This window comes from Lissotriton helveticus, chromosome 5_1 (assembly GCF_964261635.1).
Source record: "Lissotriton helveticus chromosome 5_1, aLisHel1.1, whole genome shotgun sequence".
Classification (NCBI taxonomy): Eukaryota; Metazoa; Chordata; class Amphibia; order Caudata; family Salamandridae; genus Lissotriton; species Lissotriton helveticus.
This window is the reverse complement of record NC_136065.1, coordinates 1,158,145,855-1,158,170,684: the sequence shown is the minus strand read 5'-3', so window position 1 is coordinate 1,158,170,684 and position 24,830 is coordinate 1,158,145,855. Positions and strand designations below refer to the sequence as shown.

The following is a 24,830-nucleotide window of genomic DNA, read 5'->3' as shown; positions in this document are numbered from 1 at the left end:
AAAATTTTTAAAAAAAGAAAAACATTTACCTTGCACTCACTGACTCGGTGATGCGGCGAGCGCAAGGTGAGTGGTTTTATTTTTCCCCCCTATTCTGTCATCTGCGACTCCCCCTCCACCCCACCACGCCACTGCTCTTACCTGCATCGGCCGCAACTGGGTAGCGAAAGTGACATCACACGCTATTTCACCTTTACGTTCAATCACACACACATACATCATGCTTACATATACATACACACACACTCTCTCACACATAAAGACACTCTCGCCTGCACACATGCACATAACATACATACATTTATGAGCATTCATTACTTACCGCAGCTGTCAGTGAAGGTCATATTCCAGCTACTTGTGCACCAATTTTACTGCCCAGGATAATAAATAAAATGATTAATAACAAGGAGATTTGAGCCCCAACCAATGTTGGTAAGGATTAGTGCCCCCTGTGTTCCAGGCACTTATTTTGCCCCTCTAAGACCAGGGGTCTCAAATGCAGTGCCAGGGGTCGCAATTGGCAAGTTAGGGTTCGCAGCAGGCTGACTCCAGACATATCCGCGTCAGGATGAAACTTGCACCTTCTTTCTTTAATGAGGTTGATTGATCATTAATTAATGCATGATGGAACTCATTTCATAATCCTCGAAGCAATAAAGAGATCTGAGGTAAATATTCAAATAAACACGAGAATACAAAGGTGTGCAAATGAGATTTATACATGAATGAAGAAAGTGGGCAAATACGTACTTAAATGCGTAAATCAGAAAAACTGCAATCAAAAAGCAGTAGCACCGAGCAGAGCTCGTGTTTTAGGGCAACTAGGGTGAGTGGGCAGACCTCGTGCTTCTATAGCTGTATACGTGGGGCTACATTTTGTGCTCTTCTATACCTGTGCTTGGACTGTGCTCTGCATAGAAATGGCTTTTTTTCGTGTTTCTGCAGTTATCATACTGATATGCAGCTCTGGTGATGCCAAGTCGATTCTTTTGGAAGCAGAGAGACAAGGACTTACCAACGGCAACTATGTGTTCTTTATGGTGCAGCAGTTTGAAGTCAGTGGCTATGTGGTGAGTATGGTTTGTGTACAGCAGCCTCAACTAAAGAAGCAGTTTACTATGGATTAGTGTTCTTCCTGCTACAACCCATTGGTTTAATGTCTATAATTGAACCACTTCGTGCCAACAGTCCTTTCCGGTGATTAATATCTAGCGGCATGCAAGGCCAGAGTACTCCTCTCTCTCAGCAGCCATCCACCAGTCCATAATATTTTGCATACAATTTTAATGTCAGGGGGTCATTACTACCCCAGTATCTAGCAATATCTAATCGAGGCACTATCTATTCAACAGAATACTTTATTTGTTGTATGCTGTAGGTGCATGCACACACCCCTATATTCCTAGTAGTTTTAATTTAGCACTTAGTGGTACGGGTGTTCTAGAATTAATGCCAAGAGATAAGTAACCTTGGTCCAGAAAGCCACTTTTAGACAACATTGTCAGGTTGTGTGATAGAATGTGCCCTCCTGTCCACGGCTGCTCAGACATGTATTGTGTGTAGACTTACCACATTTTAGAAGTTGTAGCCCTGTCTTGTGATTTAAATGAACCTGTCAGAATCCAGAAAGAACGGCAAGCGTTCTAATGTATACATTAGCTTTATCAGAATCTGGGCCCTCTAGTAGGCTGTGGGCGGCATCCCAACATATCTTTAGTTTCGCCAGTGCATCAGGACCATTGTTAACCAGCCTCCAATACATCAGGGATATCACCTTCCTAAGAGAGGTGCACCAGAAGGCTATTTTCTAATGGAGACCTGCCTCTGACTATTTTAACATAGCTGCATATTTCCTGGGGCATGGCCTATGTAACATCCTGTTCTCCCATGTGCCATGTGGCAGAGCAGGCAGGAATCCAAGTTGAATTTGAAAGAGTATTTATTGAAGACTTCACAGAACAGAGATCTCTTCCACCATCAACGCCCTTCAACTGCCAACTGACTTGCAAGACAAACCTCCCTAGGCAACCCTCTACATTCTACATTCCTGGCATCATTACTTGGATACTGCTCACATTGTTCCAGAATGGATGTATGACGTTACAACGCATACTTTTACAACGCATACCATTACAACGAAACTTTTACAACGCAAAAACTTTTACAACGCATACCTTTACAACGCAAGATTTTACAACGCAGGTACCTTTACAACGCATACCATTACAACGTAAGTATTGGTAAGTATACAATAATTTTTTTAATTTAAATTAATTAATAAATATTGTAATATAATTTAATTTTATTTAATTAATTTAATTTAAATGTAATTTTATTTTATTTATTAAAAAATACCCCTGTACCCCAAAAACCCATAACTGACCCTGAACCCTAAAAATACCCCTTTACCCAAAAACTGAAAACTGACCCTGAACCCTAAAAATACCCCATTACCCCAAAACCCCAAAACTGACCCTGAACCCTAAAAATACCCCTTTACCCAAAAACTAAAAACTGACCCTGAACCCTAAAAATACCCCTTTACCCATAAACTGAAAACTGACCCTGAACCCTAAAAATACCCCTTTACCCATAAACTGAAAACTGACCCTGAACCCTAAAAATACCCCTTTACCCAAAAACTGAAAACTGACCCTGAACCCTAAAAATACCCCTTTACCCAAAAACTGAAAACTGACCCTGAACCCTAAAAATACCCCTTTACCCATAAACTGAAAACTGACCCTGAACCCTAAAAATACCCCTTTACCCAAAAACTGAAAACTGACCCTGAACCCTAAAAATACCCCTTTACCCAAAAACTGAAAACTGACCCTGAACTCTAAAAATACCCCTTTACCCAAAAACTGAAAACTGACCCTGAACCCTAAAAATACCCCTTTACCCAAAAACTGAAAACTGACCCTGAACCCTAAAAATACCCCTTTACCCAAAACCCCAAACATATAACATTTTAAAAATAATTATATACTTACCAATACTTACGTTGTAATGGTATGCGTTGTAAAGGTATCTGCGTTGTAAAAACATGCGTTGTAAAGGTATGCGTTGTAAAAGTTTTTGCGTTGTAAAAGTTTAGTTGTAATGGTAGTGCGTTGTAAAAATTGCGTGGTAAACGTTGCATACCTTCCAGAATACATACAGAACACCACATCACCTCCCCTCCAATATTAAACAAAAACATGAAGGGCACATAAACTTAGAGAAAAGAAACAAAAATAAATAAAATTGGTGCCAAGCCTTATATGAAACATTGCAGTTCACCATAAACATAAAAGTACACAACGAGAAATAAAGTAGGTGCCCAACCTATGCGAAACATTGCAGTTCTCAAAAAACATAGTCTTGCAACCGGAGTGGAACTTTTACCAGCCAATGAGGTCTAGCAACATTATCTTATACAATACCTTTTCCTTTCACATCCTCACTATTGGGTTTGCATTTGGTCACTCTATTTAAGTTCCACACTGTTAGAAATCGGGGTCTCTAGTTGGCAAGGGCTTGCCCCTCGGTTCAAGTAGGGACCTTTCTTCCTAGTCAGGATAAGGGAGTTACACTTCTAAAATAACCCCTGCTCACCCCCTTCGTAGCTTGGCACAAGCAGTCAGGCTTATCGTAGAGGCAGTGTGTAAAGCATTTGCACCTAACCAACAGTAATACAGTGTAAGTACTACAAAAGGACACCACAAAAGTTTAGAAAAATAGCCAATATTTATATATACATGACCAAAAATGATAGGAATCCACAATACAGTACTTAAAAAATCTACAGTTATCAAAATACGCTTTAAAAACAGTTCCTTGATGTCGATAGCTCCGTCCATGGCTTTCACGGCGTCGTGAGCAAACAAATCCAAACAGTTCCGGCTGGTTGTGGCGTCGCGGACCAGCTACAGTGTAGGGAAGACCCGCAAACAGTACCTGTTAGAGATGCCGAGGCCCTTGAAGTCACTCGCGTTGCAGGTCGAGCTTCTTTCTGATGGGAGCAGGAGCGCTGGCGTCGGCAGACGTCGGGTGCTGCGGTGCAAAGTGCAGTGGTGCGGCGTGCAGTGCTCTCACGTCGTGGTGCGAGCAGCGGCTCAGTTGTGGCGTCAGATGGCGTCGTCGGTGAGACCAGGGTCGTGGTGCGAGGTGAAGGCAGTGCTCGTCACGATGCTGGCAGGTCATGGTGCTAGCAGCGGCGTCGTAGTTGCTGAAGCGCTGTAGTTAGCTGACGAATGGGAGTCGATGGTGCCGGCGTTGGCAGGTCAAGGCTGTGGTTCGGGTTGAGGGCGGTGCGTAAAGTAACTTTACGAGCGATGCCCTCGAACCACGGTGCAAGCAGGGGTGTCCATTTTGGCATGGAGCGTCGTCGTCAGGGAGGCCACGGCGTCATCGTGAAGTGGGGAGGTGCGGAGTGCGGTGCCCACAGGTCATGGTGCGGGCAACGGCTTGGTGGCAGCATCAGCATGGCATAGTCGGTGAGACCAGGGCCGCAGTGCGGTGTTGTGACGGTGCTCTCTGCGGTGCCCAGGCTTCGGCGTGAAGCAAGGCGGTGCGGAATGTGGTGCCCACAGGTCGCGGTGTGAGCAGCGGTTCAATGGCGGCATCAGCAGGCGTCGTCGGTGAGACCAGGGTCGCGGTGCGGCGGTGCCCTCTGCAGTGCCGTCAGGACACAGAGTCAGCTGCGGTGCCATAGATGTAATCGAGTTACTTTTCCTTCGTGGCAGCACCAAAACACACAATCCCCAGTGCTGCGGGCAGAAGAGCTTGAAGTCTTTGCTGTTCCTGAGACTTTGTGAACAGCGGGCAGGCTCTACCTCAGGCCCTTGGAGAGACTCACAAATTAGGTTGCAGAAAGTCCAGTCCAGGCCTTTCACTGCCCAAGACAGAAGCAGCCACTGTAGGTCAGCCCAGCAAAGCACTCAGCAAAGTGGTCATTCCTCCTTACAGCTTCTCCGGCTCTTCTTCTTGGCAGTCTCCTTGATCCACATGAGTTCTAAAGTTCAGGGGTCTGGGCCCCAGTATTTGTATCCAAAAATCCTTTGATCCTCTAAGCAGAGGGTGTCTGTGCCCAGCCACAACCAGTTCTGCCTTCTCTGGTGTGATTTCCCGGCAGGGGGTGGAGACAGCATTGTCGGAGGCAGACCAGGCCCTTTGCAGTGCAAGGAAATCTCCTCCCTTTTCCCCCCTCGCAGCCCAGGTCTATTCAGCCCTTTCCTGACCTACCTAGACTATCGCGAGCCACACTTGCTTCCTAGTCATTGGTCGTCCAAAACCCAGACAGGCAATCCACATTCCAGCAGAGGCACACGGGATAACTGAGCAAGAAAATACCTACTTCCTAAAAGTGGTATTTTCAAACACAGAATGTAAAAATCACCTTCACTAAAAGATGCACCTTTAGATTCTGAGGTCATGCATACTACATTTTATTTTCCCACCTAGTTCCCAGGTCCAGTTATGCTTATAAGATGTGATAAACAAACTTATTGGGTGCACCAGAAGGCTATTTTCTAATGGAGACCTGCCTCTGACTATTTTAACATAGCTGCATATTTCCTGGGGCATGGCCTATGTAACATCCTGTTCTCCCATGTGCCATGTGGCAGAGCAGGCAGGAATCCAAGTTGAATTTGAAAGGGTATTTATTGAAGTCTTCACAGAACAGAGATCTCATCCACCATCAACGCCCTTCAACTGCCAACTGACTTGTAAGACAAACCTCCCTAGGCAACCCTCTACATTCTACATTCCAGGCATCATTACTTGGATACTGCTCACATTGTTCCAGAATACATACAGAACACCGCATCACCTCCCCTCCAATATTAAACAAAAACACGAAGGGCACATAAACTTAGAGAAAAGAAACAGAAATAAATAAAATTGGTGCCAAGCCTTATATGAAACATTGCAGTTCACCATAAACATAAAAGTACACAACGAGAAATAAAGTAGGTGCCCAACCTATGCGAAACATTGCAGTTCTCAAAAAACATAGTCTTGCAACCAGAGTGGAACTTTTACCAGCCAATGAGGTCTAGCAACATTATCTTATACAATACCTTTTCCTTTCACTTCCTCACTATTGGGTTTGCATTTGGCCACTCTATTTAAGTTCCACACTGTTAGAAATCGGGGTCTCTAGTTGGCAAGGGCATGCCCCTCTGTTCAAGTAGGGACCTTTCTTCCTAGTCAGGATAAGGGAGTTACACTTCTAAAATAACCCCTGCTCACCCCTTTGGTAGCTTGGCACAAGCAGTCAGGCTTATCTTAGAGGCAGTGTGTAAAGCAATTGCACCTAACCAACAGTAATACAGTGTAAGCACTACAAAAGGTCACCACAAAAGTTTAGAAAAATAGCCAATATTTATATATACATGACCAAAAATGATAAGAATCCACAATACAGTACTTAAAAAATCTACAGTTATCAAAATACGCTTTAAAAACAGTTCCTTGATGTCGATAGCTCCGTCCGTGGCTTTCACGGCGACGTGAGCAAAAAAATCCAAACAGTTCCGGCTGGTTGTGGCGTCGCGGACCAGCTACAGTGTCGGGAAGACCCGCAAACAGTACCTGTTAGAGATGCAGAGGCCCTTGAAGTCACTCGTGTTGCAGGTCGAGCGGGAACAGGAGCGCTGGCATCGGCAGACGTCGGGTGCTGCGGTGCAAAGTGCAGGCGTGCGGCGTGCAGTGCTCTCACGTCGCGGTGCAAGCAGCTGCTCGTTTGTGGCGTGTATCCAAAAATCCTTTGATCCTCTAAGCAGAGGGTGTCTGTGCCCAGCCACAACCAGTTCTGCCTTCTCTGGTGTGATTTCCCGGCAGGGGGTGGAGACAGCATTGTCGGAGGCAGACCAGGCCCTTTGAGGTGCAAGGAAATCTCCTCCCTTTTCCCCCTCGCAGCCCAGGTCTATTCAGCCCTTTCCTGACCTACCTAGACTATAGCGAGCCACACTTGCTTCCTAGTCATCGGTCATCCAAAACCCAGACAGGCAATCCACATTCCAGCAGAGGCACACGGGATAACTGAGCAATAAAATACCTACTTCCTAAAAGTGGTATTTTCAAACACAGAATGTAAAAATCACCTTCACTAAAAGATGCACCTTTAGATTCTGAGTTCATGCATACTACATTTTATTTTCCCTCCTAGTTCCCAGGTCCAGTTATGTTTATAAGATGTGATAAACAAACTTCCCATTCTGTCCTATGGAGAACAGGTAGCCTTGCAATAGTGAAAAACGAAATGGGCTGTAATTCACTATCAGGACATGCCACACACATCAGGGCATGTCCTACCTTTCACATACACTGCACCCTGTCCACAGTGGTAATTTGGGCCTACCTTAGGGGTGCCTGACATGTAAGAAAGGGAAGGTTAGGGACTGGCCAGTGTGGGCACGGGCCAAGTCGAGATGACAGTTACAAACTCCGCACAGACTCTGCAATGGCGGGTCTGAGGTACCTTTTTGGGGCTACTCACATGGGTGGCACAATCCGTGCTGCAGACCCACGCGTAGCATTTGGTTCCCAGGCTCTGGCACACTCAGTGCACTTTACTAGGGGCTGACAAGAAAACCAAACAGCCAATCATGGAAACACCAATCCATAACATACTTTACCACAGGACCACTTTCACTTTACCACTGATCAGCAGTGCGAAAAGTGCGCAGAAACACTACGCCAGCAAAAACAGAGTCAAAACCGGGAGGGCAGAAAGGAAAAACGTAGGGGAAACACACTAAAAGATGCCAAGTCTAACACACACTCTGTGGTCGCTGGTTTTAATTGCATTTTTGAAAATCTTGATAACTTTAAATGGTTCACTGAACTTTGAGTCTCTTTTACTCTTTTAAGGAGCTGATCTACACCCAATCCCCCACAGACACATCAGTATTCTTCACAGCTCTTCTCTCATCAAACCATTTCTTCCTCTTTTCCATGATCACTCTCTTCCTTTCTCTCTACCTTTCTGTGCTACCAACAGCATCATCAACCAAAGATCTTTTAACAGTGACCCATGAAGGGGTCACCTCGGTATTCACTACCCTCTTCTTGAACAATTGAAAGTGAGACATCCCTGTAGAAGAATGCAGGGTTAATCTGTACTGGCGCACTTTCTTTCTCATGGCCACCTCCCAATCCATACCTGTAGCAAAAGCCTGTTGCAACGTCTCCTTCAGCACTTTCACAAATCTCTCAACCACACCATTACTTTCCAGAGGGTACAACGCAGCCCTCTTGTGCTTGATTCCCTTGCCACTCAAAAACTCCTCAACAATGCCTGAAGTAAATTGCACACCATTATCTGAGAGGGGGAGAACGGAAAACCCTCCCTCTCAAAGAGATCCTCCAAAAAGTCAGTTACCACACTAGACTCAATATAATTCATCACCTTAATCTCTGGCCACCATGAGAACATACCCATACAAACCAAAACATTCTGATCCTGCGATCTTAACCTTAGCGGACCCAAAATATCAGTGGCAATGTCTGACCATGGGTCATTGGACTGTTTCCTACACTTCAAAATTCCATTACTGCACGCACATTCCACACAACTCCTGATTTCTCTCTCGACAAAGACATCCATGGTAGGCCACCAATATGCTTCTCTAATGCTCTCCTTCATTTTAACAATTGCCATATGACTGGCATGAGCGCTCCTCAACAACCGTTCCCACTGATTTTGAGGGGGAACCAATTTGCTATTCCTCATCAGAATACCATCAACCACAGCTAGTTCTCTTTAATTTGGCAATAACCTCTCAAGTCCTGTCCAAGGTCCTTCTTCTCACACCACCCTCCTGAAATCATCATCACCACTTTCTGCAACGTCTCATCTTTACAAGCTGCTGTTCATAGAAATTCTTTGGAATTAATGTTATCTTGGCCCCTTAGTCAAACAGCATGTTCACCGGTGCATCATTAATCAAGACCACTTCCATAGGACCCTCACCGGTAGACCTCTTAACTTGAAAGATGTTGACTTCTTCTACCATTTCTTCATAGAGATCCACCTCTATGACTTTCTTCTGATCCCTATTAGACCTGCAACATTTAAAAAAATTACCATTGCGCCCACATGCATTGCATGTGACTTTCCGGCCAGGGCATTCTTTGAAGCTTGCTATGTAACTAGAGTTTCCACATCTAAAACATTTACCTTGGAAATTCTTCAAACTAACCGATTTGTTATCAGCATTTTTAACCATCTTGTTTCTCACCGCCCTGTCATGCAATACTTTCTCTACTCAACCATCACTACTTTCCAGGGGAACATTCTTACGAATGGTTTCTATGCAGACTTTTGAATGTTTATCCTTCTCGTCAATGGTGAGCACCTCTTGCAAAGAAGGATCATCCTTTTGGCTTAAAGTGTCTCTCGCCTTATCAAGAATACAAGAAAACATTAGCTGATCTCCAAGTCTCTCCTCTAGCGATGCTACAAACTTGAATGTGGAAGCCAACTTATGCAAAAAAGTAATATATTGTTCTTCGGACTCATCCTGCAATTTGCATCCTTCTCCCAAAGTGGTATTGTTCGAGAACTATATTCACTTTAGGCAGATAGTGCAGATCCAATTTTTTATGCAAATCTAATATTCGTTAAGATTGGAAGACTCACCATCTGAAAGATCAGGGAGATATTCAAATACTTCCTGACCCTCCGATCCTAAACAATGTATCAGCAAAGATGATTTTCTCTCTTATCACTGAGAGATGTCCCACACACACAAGCATAATGAGTAAACACTTTTTTCCACTTTAACCGGGGCAGAACTGGTTCACCAGGGGAAGATAAGAAAAAAGCTGATGCAGACAAATTTTGCATGGTGAAAGCCTAGGAGAAAACGTAATCCAAGTTTAGAGGAACCCATAGATTAAAACGAATCACCACCCTTACGTGCTCAAAGTTAAAAGAACATGAATTTACAATGTCACTGCTCACCTGCTGAGAAACGATAAAACTATAAACACCTCTTGTGCAACATGTGCATATCACCCTGCTGTCTGACACAGACCTTAAGTCAATGGTGCCCCAAAAACACAAATATCGAGTTGCTGTGCACATCAGCACATTATAAACCTTCCCATTAAACTTGCTGTGCACATAAGAACCTGCCTTTTGTGTTGACAATCAGTTCAGTATATTCCGTCAATTGGTAGAAGTAACTAAATACCGTCTATGCTGTGCGTGTCAGCATGTTACAAATGATTACACTGCTGCCCACACTGCCAGTTACCAGCTCACCCAGCCAATCATTCGTTTTGCAGCTGTGTGTGTCAGCGCACTTCAAACAGCATTTCCTCTGTGCTGTGCGTGTCAGCGTGCTACAAATGGCTTCACCACTGCCCGCACCACAAGCTGCCAGCTCAGCAGCAGATAGTTCACTTAGAGGCTGTGCACATCAGCGCACCTCACACCAGCTTGCCTCTGTGAGAAGACCAATCCAAGATGGCCACAACAACAAGTGTGTTCCACGAATGTCACAAGTCGCACCTCGTCACAGTGGGACGTGGCACTCACTTAACCGGCATTTGCATGTAAAGCACCACAGGAGCGACAATGGAAGAACCGGCAAACTCACAATGGGCTAGCACGTCCTACCACCATGGCAAAATCCTTTGCGCCAAGTAGGCGCCAAATCGGGTGCTCCTTAACAAATACAGCTAGAAGTCTCACGAGGCTGCTCCGCACTGCTCCCTCTTTATGGTTCCACACCGCTTCCTCAGGCAGCTGAACGTCCGCTGAGCAGGTGCTGTACGTGCTTGATGCGTTTTGGTCTCTGATATAGTGTTCACATGGGGTTGTAGATCAGATCGTCGCCAAATGTAACATCCTGGTCTCCCATGTGACAGAGCAGGCAGGAATCCAAGTTGAATTTGAAAGACTATTTATTGAAGTCTTCACAGAACAGAGACTCCATCCACCATCAACGCCCTTCAACTGCCAACTCACTTGCGACACAAGCCTAATTAGGCAACTCTCTACATTCTACGTTCCAAGCATCATTATCTGGATACTGCTCACAGTGTTCCAGAATAGATACAGAACACCACAGCCTACTTGTACATGTAGCAGAAATTCTAAGATTTAGCCAGCAAGGACACATTTCATTACAAGACCGGAGGCTCCCATTATGCAAATACTTTTATTTGCTGCCCAACATGCAGCCCTTTAAAGAATGTAAATACTTCACAATAAATAGAACATTAACAACATCATAAGGAGACAGTGCACACTCCCATCTTCCACTTTTGTTCACTGCTCTGACACAGATAAGTACATATTTCTCATTCGTGGCATACTTTCCTTAACTGTATTTATATATGCCTTGATACTTATTGTGTATTAAGTTATTTTGGTGAGCTGTATTTGCCTAGTATAAGTAAGGACTTCTGTCCTACCTTGCCTTTTCATATCCTTGTGTTTAACCTTTTTATTTCAGCTCGCCAATCTCCCATGTCCAATTTATGACAGGGAATGGCTCTTGAATCACTTTCCCTTCCGATCGCTTTGTCAATCGTGGGAAAGAGCAGGTAAGTATTTTTTTCTCATTTATTTGCCGCTCCACGGCATTTACAAGAGCAGTGTGATCGCTGCAGCTAATTTGAAGCATTATGCCCGTCTAGGGCTCCAGAGCGCTAAATTGCCTTTGATTTATCAATTAAATAAAAAATTTAAAAAAAAGGAGACAAGCTTTTGTAACAGACCGGCGCTTGCGTGCTTTAACCCTTTCGTCTCCTAGCAACCTACTGGAAGACGCGAGAGCGTGCCACTATGCCTCCTTTTCCCTTGGTAACGCAACGCTCCCTTCCGACTCGGCATTAGGCTGCCTTGATTACGTCTCTTCGAGCGCGTAATCGTTCCTGCCGAGCCGGAGCCTCTTTCTTCCTGATCTCCTATTTTTAAGCAAAATAGCAACAAATATCATGATTGCTACCTTGTGGCCACTCATTTATGCTGCACCCTGATTATTTACTAACATTACCATTGAAAGTAAGGAAACCTGATGCCTAAGAAACGACGGAGCTGTTTTGAAGTCTGATACCTGCGCAACTGTGAGTAGGAATTTTAAAGGGCACCTTATTCCTTAATTCTATATATTTTTACATCAAGAGATCTTGAGTCAAGAGTTGGATCATGAGGCTAATAACCCTCAACCCCCTAAGGAGCTCCTGGGTAATAACCTGAAAAGGTTTATTGAGGGAGAAATTAAATCTTCTGTAAAGTAAGTGGATGACACCGCTTTAGCTAAGAGAAAGAGGGTGCCCCTTGTCGAGGAGATTTACTTTTCTCTCTCGGATGGGGACTCCCCCTCTACCTCAGGTCCTAAAAAAGGGGAAAAGTACCTAAAAAAAGAAAACATATGAATGAGGCATTCACCCATGCAGTGGAGATTAGTGTCTGTCACGCTACAATAGATGCTGGTGCTCATGGCAGCACAAAAGAGAAATCCTAATTCCTTGGGACAGAGAGAAGAGGTGCCCGTAGCGGCATGATAGAACGCAGTATCCTTTACGGTGCAAATGACTTTAATGATGATTCCTTACATATCCATCATGAAAGCACGGATTATGAGGACATAGAGATGGATGAGTTCATTTTCGATCCTCAGGATACTCTGGAGGATCTTGATGAGGATTTGGATCAACCTTCCACCTCATCCTTTGCTGTCAAAGACCCCCTTGGTGGGGAGATGTTCAATCCTACTGCTATACGCCACCCCAGCAGCACCAAATGGTGGCCAATAGATCACGTGGGAAAATATATATCTCTGTGTGTAAGGAAGCCCTCGGATAGAGAAACACGCAATCTGCTGCGGAATGAGTGGCAAGTATGTGTCCACCTTCAATGCGTTCAGTAGGGCCCAGTCAAACAAGGGCAGAGTCTTTGGAGGTCGCACACTTTTTGGAAGGGCTAACAGGTGGGGAAATCCTGTCAGCCGCGGGTCCTACAAGTCCCAATTTTATCCTCAAAATGAAAGAGGCTCCTCTCAATCCAATAGAGGCTATCACTACAACTCAAATTTCTACCCCCAGAGCGGAAGGGGTTCAAGAGCCCGCGGCGGTAGAACAAGTTCTACCAATCAATCCTACCAAGGTAAGCCAAAAGATTTCTTACCCTTCAAAGGTGGCAGGAAGGCTGAAACATTTTGTACACAATTGGTCATAAATTACTCAAGACCCCTGGGTTCTAGAAACTGTAATTGGTTTCAAGATAGAATTTTGGCAAGAAACATTCCAAGAAAAGATTCCAAGGGAGATGACCCTAGACAAGGAAAGTTCAAAACTGATAGAATTGGAGATTTCCCAAATGTTAGACAAGGGAGCCATTATAAAGATCTCCTTATCAGAGATTTCGAAGGGTTGTTTAAGTACTATCTTTCTAGTGTAGAAGTAGGACAAAGTTTGCCGGCCCGTCAGAAACCTAAAATATTTGAACAGCTTTCTAACATACAGATACTTCGAGATGGAGGGTATGCATCTTTTGAGGGACATTTTGCAAGCCAAGGATTGGCTGGTAAAACTTGACCTTAAAGATGAAAGATGCCTATTTTACGATACCCATGCATGAGGACTTTTGAAAGTACCTTCGTTTTACTTGGAAAGGAACTCTCTATTAGTTCCAATGTCTCCCCTTCGGCCGGTCCTCAGCACCTTGGTGTTTCACTAAGGTCCTGCAGACAGTGGTTAGTTATCTCAGACAGAGAGGGGTTCGCCTAATAATTTACCAAGACCATATCCTCATTATGTCTCAAGACAAATTGGAAATACAGAAACACTTACAAATGACTGTAGTCCTCCTTCGAGACCTGGATGTCATCATAAATATAGAGAAACCTATCATGGTCCCGACACAAGAGTTGGAATTCCTAGATTTCCAGGTAAATACTATTCTCTCAAATCTTATCCTTCTCCACAAGAAGGTTACCAAGATAAAGAAACATGTCTCGCTTATCCTATCAAAAGAATCAATCCATCTGAAATACCCAGCCAGGCTTCTAGGTCTCCTGTCATCCTCTATTCAGGCTATTTCTCCCGGTCCTCTCCATTACAAGGGTCTGCAAAGACTAAAAGTTCTAGGCCTGAGGAAAGGTCTATGGTGCAAAGACTCAGATCCCCTCTCCGAGGACGCTCGAGAAGATCTTCACTGGTGGTTGAAAAACCTTCAAACATGGAATGGGAAAGCTATTTTCGCAAATGTGCCAGATTTTACCCTAGAATCCGATGCGAGCAACCGCGGTTGGGGTGCTTGCCTAAACAATTTAGAGACCTGGTGGAGGTGGTCCTTAGAGGAACAATCCCTTCACATAAACTCTCTGGAGATGTTAGCATTTCTAAACGCGCATATCAGCTTCAAAGAGTTTTTAAAGAACTCTAACACCTTAATCCGCTTGGACAATTTTTCGGCTGTCTAATATATAAATCACCTGGGGGCGCGAGATCCAAGAATCTCTCAGATATTGCTAAGCGGATATAGTATTTCTGTTGGGATCAAAAGATTGCTCTCAGGGCGGAATTCATTCCGGGTATTCAGAATCTGAGAGCAGACTGGAATTCTCTTTTCCTCCACGATTCCAGCGATTGGAAATTGAATCCCGAGGCTTTCTCTCTGATCCAAAAGTTATGGGGCCCAGTTCAAATAGACCTCTTTGCTAGCAGACTAACTCACCAAGGTCAAAGATATTTCAGCTGGAGACCAGACCCGAATGCGTCAGGGGTAGATACTTAGCTCCAATCCTGGGAGGGGATCAAGGGTTATGCCTTTCCCCCCTTCTCAATGATTCAGAGATTATTGGGGAAAGTGAGGCTAGAGTCACGCTCCATCATTCTTGTAACACCCTTTTGGAAATCCCAGATTTGGTTTCCCGGGGTAGTTGAGTTAGCAGTGGACTTCCCGCGGCTGATCCCATCATCCTTAGGCCTACTCCAGGGTCCGGATGGAGAAGAACATCCTTTGGTTCTAGAAGGGAGGATGAACCTTCTTGTTTGGAGGATTTCAGGAATTCAGGCAGATATCCGGACCTTTCAGGTAAAGCTAAGAGTCTTTTGGAAGATTCATGGGCATCTGGAACCATGAAAAGGTACATGGGTGTTTGGAGAAAGTGGTCTTGTTGGTGCTTGGAAAGGGATTTGGATCCCGTACAGAGCTCTCTACAACAGGTAGCAAATTATCTTGGCCATCTCTCTTATAGAACCATAAACTGCTACAGATCAGCAATTTCTTTGGGCCATGCCTTAATTAATAACCTTGCTATTGGTAGCAACCCTTTAATCAAAAGGGTTATGAAAGGTATTAGGTTAAGGAGACCTCCTAAGACTTGTTACAAATCCCTTTGGGACGTTAACCTTATCTTTAATCTCTTCCTTTCCTGGCCTGTCAATGATTTTTTCTCCCTTAAAAGGATCTCCATGAAACTGGAAACTCTTTTGTGCCTGATTTCTTTTAGAAGGGTCTCAGACATTAGAGCTTTGGAAATTTCTAATAGGTTCTACTCCTCGGAAGGTCTTCACTTTGATATTTGGAAAAGAACTAAAACGTCAGAGTCTATCTGCTATCCCTTTTTTCATGAGTGTGAAAAACTGTGTGTTGTGAATTGCAGGAAGTGTTACGAAAATACCATTTCAACCGTGGTACCTGTTGGCTCTGATCAACTTCTCCTATCTTATGTTAGTCCTTTTAGACCTGTTTCTTCAGCGACCTCAGCCAGATGGATCTGTAGGATTATGCATGAGCCCGGCATAGATCTCTCTAGATTTGGAGCTCACACTTCTAGGGGAGAAAAGTCTAGTAAAGTATTTTGGGCTGAGGGAACCCTGCCTGAAATACTTAAAGCAGCAGATTGGTCTAATGCTGGTACTTTTTCAAAGTTCTATTTGAGACCAATAGAGCATGTTAGCAGTGTAGCTCTACTTGGCTTTAAACATGCATAATGGTAGCCTCCTGTCTTGTAATGAAATGAAGATTCTCCAATTATTATGAAGAGAGAATCTTGATTTCATTAAAGACAAACGGAGGCTAACATTATCCCACCCTCCTCTCCCTGAGAGGCTTGGGTTTGATACTGTTTATCTTTAATATAGTGATATCATATTTCCCTGAAATGTAATGTATTGTACAATACTGTCATTATCTATTCAGTTTTAACCTGTCCCTATACCTTTAACTATACAGTGTTTTTTTTTTTTTTCTCAGATAACAATGTTTAGAAGTAACCTGAATGCCACGTTGTGCGTCTGTGTCATCGTAGCGCAAGAGGAAGATGGGAGTGTGCACTGTCGCCTTATGATGTTATTAATGTTCTATTTATTGTGATGTATTTACATTCTTTAAAAGGCTGCATGTTGGGCAGCAAATAAAAGTATATGCATAATGTTAGCCTCCGTTTGTCTTTAATGAAATCAAGATTCTCTCTGCATAATAATTGGAGAATCGTCTTTCAGTGTTCAGGCTGCCAAATGACTTCATACCCTCCCGTTCCCACACATTTCCCACTGCAGAGAAGCCAATCATAGCTCATTGTCTAAACCCTCAAAGACTACCTAGGTCACCTAGAATGGCAGTATCCCAAACTGCCATCGTTGAGGTGATGACTCCCCTCCAGGAGACACAAATTGCTATCATAATACATGTAAAATGAAATTTCAGCACCGCATAGACAATGTTGAAATAATTTCCACTTCTATGAGACACTCTTTGGATAACAGAGGTGCAGAAATTGCTCAAAAAGAGCTCATTACAGCTAGCACTTTCAAAAGTTCAGTCTAAAACTTACTTTAGTCAGAAGTCAATTAGTTCAAATGTGGAACATAAAAAAGGATGCTATTTCTCAAATAAACACATCATTATGTACTTTGGGGCAGATCTACAAGAAAGTGCAGCAGCGTGGCACCGCAAGCCCTTTGGCTGCGCCACTCTGCGGCACTTTTAGAGCACAGGAATGCAACATATATATTTTTTTTAATTCTTTTTATTAACAATTCCACAAAAGAAAAAAAACATCAGGTGACTGAATCAATATACATATTGAACCATTATGCCGATCCATACTGCAAACAATACATACAAAATAGTGATCAGAGGGATCATGGGGATTCCTGCGCTTCTTCCCTCTCTAAAAAGATCGGTGGTGCACAGATGTCATCTCGGTAACTATTCCAGTCAGACCATACCTTTCCCCACTTTTGGGGACAACCTCTGGATGTATAGACCGATCTTTCCCTAAACATGCACCAATCCATGTCTTCTGCCCATTTCCCAACCCGGGGCGACTGTCTAGCTCCCCACAGTTATGTTATGTTATGTTAACTTTGATTTCTATAGCGCACGGCTACTCCATTGGAGTGTCCCGGCGCTTTTATTGGCAGCTCGTAAGCAGAGAAACATAACACAATAAAATAAAAGAAAAACAATAAACAGAGGAAGGAACATGCTAGAGGGCGAAAAGCCAGGTTTTGAGGCCCTTCCTAAAGGTCATCAAGTTAGAAATGCCGCGTAAAGCCAATGGCAACGCATTTCAAAGCTGCGGTGCCTTGAGCCTGAAGGAGCGGCCCCCAATGCGGGCCCTTTTTACTCGAGGGACCACCGCAAGAAACAAAGATTCGGATTGCAGAGATCGAGCCGGGCGATAAAAGGCAAGCCTCCGTTGCAGATATTTCGCGCCCGAGGCATGAAGAGCCTTATGAGCCAGAGTCAGCGCCTTGAAGACTATCCGCTTCCGGATAGGCAGCCAATGAAGCGACTGCAAGAGGCCGGATGCTCTGGCTCGCCTATGAAGGCCAAAAATGGCCCGTGCGGCCGAGTTCTGCACCACCTGCAGGCGCTGTAAAAGATACTCCGGTAGGCCCAGATATAGGACGTTGGAATAGTCCAATCTGGAGCCAATTAAGGCCTGCACCGTAATCCTCCTGTGCTCTTCTGAGAGCAAAGGAAGAAACTTCCGGAGCATCTTGAGGAGGCCAAAATATGTTCCCGTAAGACCGAGGATCTGAGATCTCATCGTCAGACCATTGTCGATCTTAATGCCCAGATTTTTTGCCAGCTGGGACGAATGTGCTGGAGGAAACATATTAGTCGGCCACCATTCCTGCCAGTCAGGATCCGAAGTGCAGCCGAAAAAGAGTACCTCCGACTTATCTGAGTTACATTTGAGGCTGTTCAGCTGGAACCATTTAAAAACAGCCCCAAGGCACTCACGAATACTCTCTCCGTCAAAATCCTCTCCTTTCCCACACGTAAAGAGGAGCTGGGTATCATCGGCATAAGATACGATCTGGGCCCCCGAGACTCCACCAGTGCCGCCAAGGGAGTCATAAAGATGTTAAAGAGAGTCGGACTCAACACAGAGCCCTGCGGGACTCCGACTCCCAAAGGCGGCATCACGGCGGAGCTAGGAGAGGCCCAGACCGTTTGTCGACGGCCAGCTAAGAATGATCTAAACCAGCTGAGCACCGTCCCCCTCAGACCGATCTCATGAAGTCTGACGAGGAGACCCTCGTGGGGGACGGTGTCAAAGGCCGCCGACAGATCAAGCATGACAAGCATAGCTTTGCCACCTGAATCCAGTACCTCCTTAATGGCTTCAGACACCTCCAAGAGCGCCGTCTCGGTGCTTAAATTGGGGCGGAAGCCGGACTGAGTGGAATGAAGTTGAGCGATGTTGCGCTTGGCAACCATACAAGCCAATGTCACCCACTGCCTCTTATATACACACAGATCCGTTGGTTTCCACACATTCAAAATACACCTACGGGCCTCTGGTCGCAACCCCACCCCGAGGACAGCCCGCAGTCTAACGTGGATTTCTACCCAATAGTTCTGCACCTCGCTGCAATGCCACAAGATGTGTATGAAAGTTCCAAGTTCTCCACATCCCCTACGACATTCCCCACTTTCTGACATACGCATTCGAACCAAACGAGGCCCTGTAATATAAGACCTGTGTAGGATCTTGATCGGCACTAACCTGAGCCTCATCTGTATGGCCACCACACGTGGGGAGGAGACCGCCTCCCGCCAATCCTCGTCGTCTATCTCCAACCCGTCTGCACTCCACTGCGACCTGAGTAGGGTCAATGGGTCCTCCGTATTGTTAATGAGTTTCTTATATATCAGAGAGATGGTCTTGTCTGGGAGGTGACCATCCAACACACGGTCTTCAAGGGGGGAGGCGCCAGGGAGTGACGTGCCCACGGGGACGAGCGAGAGCAGTACGTGCCTAACCTGAAGATAGCGGAAGTGCTCTCTATCGTGGAGGTGATATTGCTGTTTAAGGGACTCAAATGTATGAATCGTATCTTTCCCCCACACGTCTTTGATCTGTGTGATCCCGATGAGTTCCCACTTGTCAAACCCCTTGGACTTCCATAGGCTGCCAAGTCTCTCCGAGTTCAGTAGCAAGGAAGCGAGTGTCAGTTTTCCCTCCCAATTAAGATGTCTATTTGCAGCGTGTCAAACCTGCACAGCGTGTCCCGTGGGACCCGTGACGGAAAACCGGCCCGGCCTGGAATATAATGCCCTCATGAGATCTCCCCCAGGTACTTGCAGTCGGTCCATAGCATACCCGGGGTCCAAAGGGGCCCCATATATAATGTGATTCACCGCTGCCAACTGAGCTGCCCAGTAATATTTCCGCAGGTCCGGCAACCCTATCCCCCCATCATACCAGGGGCGGGTGAGCTTGGAGAAGGCTATACGGGGTCGGCCATCCAAGAGAAGTTGCCTCTCAAGGGCTTCTATTTCCCGGAAATAGGAAGACGGAACAGGGTCCATGGTGTTATGGAGAGCATACAGAAAACAGTGGAGAGCCATCATCTTGAAGAGTACAGCTCTGCCCAGGAGGGAAAGTAGGAGCGTTCGCCAACGTGCCACATCTTCTTTAACACCATCGGTGCGGTGCATTTTCCCACTGTGCGCTGAAGTTTTAAAAAACCCGCGGTTCATGACGAGCTCAGCTCGTCATGAGCGTACGAGAGGTGTACCTCATGACGAGCTGAGCTCGTCATGAGCGTCGAAGGGGTTAAAGCGGGTCATAGGGGGGCCTAGATTGTTAGTGTATCTTAATTTAGGGTCAAGTGTGATATAGACACCCAGGTAACGAAACCCTATCGGTTCAATTTGTATCGGGCAGGCCTTCGGGATCACTGGCGGGTCCTCTAAGGACAAAGAGCACTGACTTTGACCAATTGATAGCAAATCCCGAATACCTCCCGAATATGGCAAGCACATCCAGGAAACATATCAGGGAACTCCTTGGGTTGGTGAGATAAAGCAGGATGTCGTCGGCATCTAATGACATCTTATCCTCCCAATCCAATGTCCATCTGAAGCCTTGGATCGAACGGTCCCATCTGACCCATGCCGTCAGTGGCTCCAACGCCAAGGCGAACATGAGCGGAGACAGGGGGCACCCCTTCCTCGTATTTCTGCCAAGGGGAAAGTCAGCAGACCTATGATTATTTACCACTACTCTGGCGAGGGGGTCAGCATACAAAAGCCGCACCCAACCCATGAACTCCTGTCCAAAGCCCATCTTCCCCAAAACTGCAAACAAGTAAGGCCACTCGACCCTATCGACCCTATCAAAAGCCATAGTGGCATCAAGGGACACAAGCACAGCTGGTTCTTGTATCAATGGGGACCTGCCCAACACTCCGTGCAGCCTGCGCAAGTTAAGAGCGGTGTTTCGGTGTGGCATAAAGCCGGACTGGTCCGGGTGTACCAGGGTGGTAATAACCTTGACAAGTCGGGTAGCGAGCAATTTCGCCAGTACTTTAGGCTCGGCGTTTAGTAACGAAATTGGCCTATAGGATGAGCAAAGTGTCTTAGGTTTACCCGCCTTGTGGATGACCACAATATTGGCCACCCGCTGGTCATATGGGAGCTGACCCTTCTCCTTACTCTCCTCAAAAATGGGCCGAACAAAGGGGGCCAATTTATTAGCAGTTAATTTGTAGAGCTCTATAGGGATTCCATTGGGACCCGTAGCCTTCCCGGAGTGAACTCCTCTGATGGCCTGTGCCACCTCGTCATCAGGAAGTGGGGAGTCTAGGTATTCCCGATTGTCATCTGACAGTACGGGCATCTGGATGTCCCTGATCATCTCCGAATTGTCTGCCTCCAAGTAAATCCCTGTGGTGGTGTACACCTTCCCATAATAAGCCGAGAATTTGTCCGCCACGGCCCGTGGGTCCCTAATCATACTGGAGTTTCCCCCCTGCAACTCCGGCACAAGTCCCCTCTCTCGAGCCAGGCTATCAATTTGCCAGCTTTGTCGCCGTGCTCATAAATCCTACTCTGTGTCTCCTCATTTTGGCCCCTGGCCCTGCTTCCAGCGAGACTTTTAGATTTATCCTGACACAACTTTAAGTGATGCATATCTTCTGGGGCCGCTGTTAGTGCCACTTCCGCCTCTAACCACATCACCTCAGCTTCTATCCTATCTAGGTCTGCGTTTCTTTTCTTCTTTTTCCTGGCAATCAGGGACACCACCTCCCCACGAATAACTGTTTTAAACGCCTCCCACAAAGTCTACGCCGAGTCTACCGTACCAGTATTCTCCTGGAAATATATGCTTGTAATCTTGGAGACCTCCCTTTTAGTGGACGGATCCTTCAGATGCCACGCATTTATTGGGGCTATTCTTCCTATATCAGCAAGGCCGGTCTCCACCTACGCCTAAGTGTGGCAGGGTATGCTCAGACGTGAGTCCCTTGCTCACTTTGCCACTGGATTCAAGCAAGCCGGGCTGAAGACGCTGTAATGCCAGAAACCGGTCCTCGGAAGCTTGTTTCCGGTCCAGGGAAGGCATGGCTTGGCAGTTCGGGCTGGACTGTTCCCATGAGGCACAGGGTCAGACTGATTTGCATATAGCCATGTCTGAACTGGGGTGGCAGAGTGGGCTAAAGAACGGTGATGGATTTAACCCAGATCTTTTGACTGGGTGTGAGTTTGATTGGTTCAGATGCTCCGTCCATTACCACCCCCTTTTGTACTGCGGTCTCCACCTGAGCCAAATTGGGGAGTGATTGGAAATTCCTCTGCCCAGGTGTCGCGCCTCGTGTATCGTGATGGCCTGTGCCACCGGCAGTAGTATATAATCTATTCTAGACAGACTATGGTGCGCCGCGGACACGTGTGTAGTGCACACCACTCAGATTATTTATCCTCCACCCGTACACAAGACCCATCATCTCCAGAAAGCAGAAAGCCATCTATGCGCCGGCCTCAACACTCGGGCGGGGTGTCTATCACGCTCCCCATCCACCACTGCGTTGAAGTACCCCCATCACTAGAAGACCTAGTGGCAAGGTAAGAAAAATCGTACCCAGGCCACGAAAGGTGTCTGCCTGAAGACCGGGTGGAACATAAACAGACATGAAGGTGATTGCAGCCCCCTCCCACTGCTCCGAAATGCCAATATAGCGGCCTCGCTGATCAGTCCATGTGGACTGAATACTAAGGGGGAAGGAGTTCTTCACCAAAATGTCCACTCCCCTGGATCCCGCGGTGAACCCAGAATGCGCGACCAGCTTATAACCCTCCCCCCCCTATGCAGGGCCATACATCGGCTACCAATAAGATGAGTCTCCTGAATTAGTACAACGTCTGGGGAGTAACACCTAATCATCTGGTTCACCATTCCTCATTTGAGTTTGTCACCCAAGCCGTTCACATTCCAGCTAAGCACAGAAATACCCGATCCCTTTCTAACACAAGGCATTGATGGGGCATGGATGCAATACAATCAAAGCTCTGTCTCCTGATGCAAAAGAAAGGAAAAAAGGAATAAAACAACCATCAAACAACTTTCTCAAACCCCCACCCCTCACCCTGCACCCCTGCTCACGGCTTCCGCCTAACCCCAACGTGCAGTGTGCCTGTCGCCCCATGCTCTAACTAACCAACTATCTAAAAGTAGAACTGAGGAGGAAGTCAGGACCCCGTATTCCCACCCCGCACCCCAAGGATATCACACTCTGTGCCTAATTCAGCTCACTTTCTCAAGGATCAGAGCGGAAGGAAGCACATGCGGGAAGCTCACCACCTGACAGTTCCCAACGTCTTGAACAAGCGTGTCGTACTTTATTCCTGCTCCCGCAAGCCCCCCCACCATAGCCATCCTGTCCTTCGGGCCCCATCCGGGGATGTCTCTCCAACCAGTCCGAGGCCACGTCTGGATTATCGAAGAACCAGGCCTTCCCCTCAATCTCGATCCTCAGCCAGGCCGGGAACATCATGGCATATTTCAGACGTCTTTCCCATCGCTTCTTAACTCCAAGGAAACCCTGGCGCTGTTTCTGGATCGCCTGAGTGAAATCCAGAAAGAATGCAAGTGTGGTATTCTCATATTTCAGGGGGCCCCCCGATCTGGAGGCCTGCAGGATAGCGTCCCTGTCCCTGAAGTTAAGCACCCTTGCGATCATCGGACGAGGGGGGCTCCAGGTTTCGGTCTCCCTCCGGGACCCTGTGTGCCCGCTCGATCGTAAAAAAGGTCCGGGCCGGGCCTTCGGCTTTCTCCGGGACACCAGTGATGCGAACGTTGTTTCTCCTAGCCCTCCCCTCGAAGTCGTCCAGCTTTCAGCTCATGAGGTCACTGGAGGCCCTGAGATCTCTTACCTCCTGTTGTAGCAGCGAGACATCGTCCATCAGGCTAGCGGTTTTAATGTCTAATGACTTTACTTTTTCACTGATTTTGGTGAGAATCGGCTCGGATAAGGTTGACCTCGATAGTTACAGTATCGAGCTTGTGGTCGAGCGACTCCATCTTTTGTCCTAGGGATGTTTTAACACCATTGATGGCTGCCATCACGTCTAGCAATGTGGGCTCCGACGGAGGACCGGCAAACTCCCTACCAGTTTCTTGTACTCTCCTCTGTTTGGCGGCGACCCTCTAGGTAATGTGTAGTGGTCAAGTTTGTTGGTCTGGACGTAGCGGGACCCCTTAGTAGACCTGGATTGCTGCTTCTCAACTTCGGGTTTGGTCGCCATCTATGAAACTCCGCTCGGGCCCCCCAAGGCCCACTGCTACGACGGGCGTGGTAATAGCACACTAGGCAACACCGAGCGATACTGGGTGAAGAGGTCGCGCACACATCCAGCCAAAGTCCCAACACAGGAGCCCACCAGCAAACAACACCAGGACCAATGACCAGGCGAAAACCAGAGACCAACGGTAGGTAGCCGAGTCGGGACAGGGTTGACTCAGATCTAGTAGACCCCAAGTAGTCGCCCGCCGGGCACCTGTCCCAACGAACGGAGCGGAGACGCATGCCAAGAGGGCTTCTAAACCACTCAATGGAGGTCGGTGCAGGTCAATGGGCAGTTCCGGACCGCCAATTGGGACCCCTTTCAGCGTCTTTCAACCGTAGCAAAATGTCCAAAGTGCCAGACTACCCCTGGAGGTGCGCCACCATTCACACACGTCTCGGAGAGTAGAGGATTAAGTTGATATCCCGCCCCCGAGGGGCCTCGTCGCCACCCGCAGCAGCCCGTGGATCCAGCGCTGCAGCTCTCACTGGGGTGCCTGGCGGGGCAGCCGGTAAGAGATCTGTGCTCCCACGAAGTAGGGAGTCCAAGCCCCCAACAGGCCCTGGCAGCAGAATTTGACTCAGCGGCGGCGATCCGGGCCCCTCGCCCCTATCACTCGTCAAAAGCCTGATAGAGATTCTCACAACAGGTCCCAGGGGGCGTGTGGGGGGGGGGGTTTCAGGGGATCACTTCACCACCCCAGCCGGGCCGTCCTCACCGCAAATCTCGCCAACAACCGGGGTCTTGTCCCTGCAGTCTCTCGCTGCCAAGGCGCCCCCCGGGCTGC

At 46.7% G+C, this 24,830-nt stretch overlaps 1 protein-coding gene across 1 annotated transcript in view; it reads left to right on the top strand.

Annotated features, from left to right (window-relative positions):
* LOC144752600 (guanylate cyclase 2G-like) overlaps positions 1-24,830 on the top strand; it is a 518,353-nt gene that overhangs the window by 125,893 nt on the left and 367,630 nt on the right. The window contains exon 3 of the mRNA XM_078640483.1: positions 946-1,055. Within this exon, the coding sequence (XP_078496609.1) occupies positions 946-1,055 (110 nt within the window). The remainder of the gene's footprint in view (positions 1-945; positions 1,056-24,830) is intronic.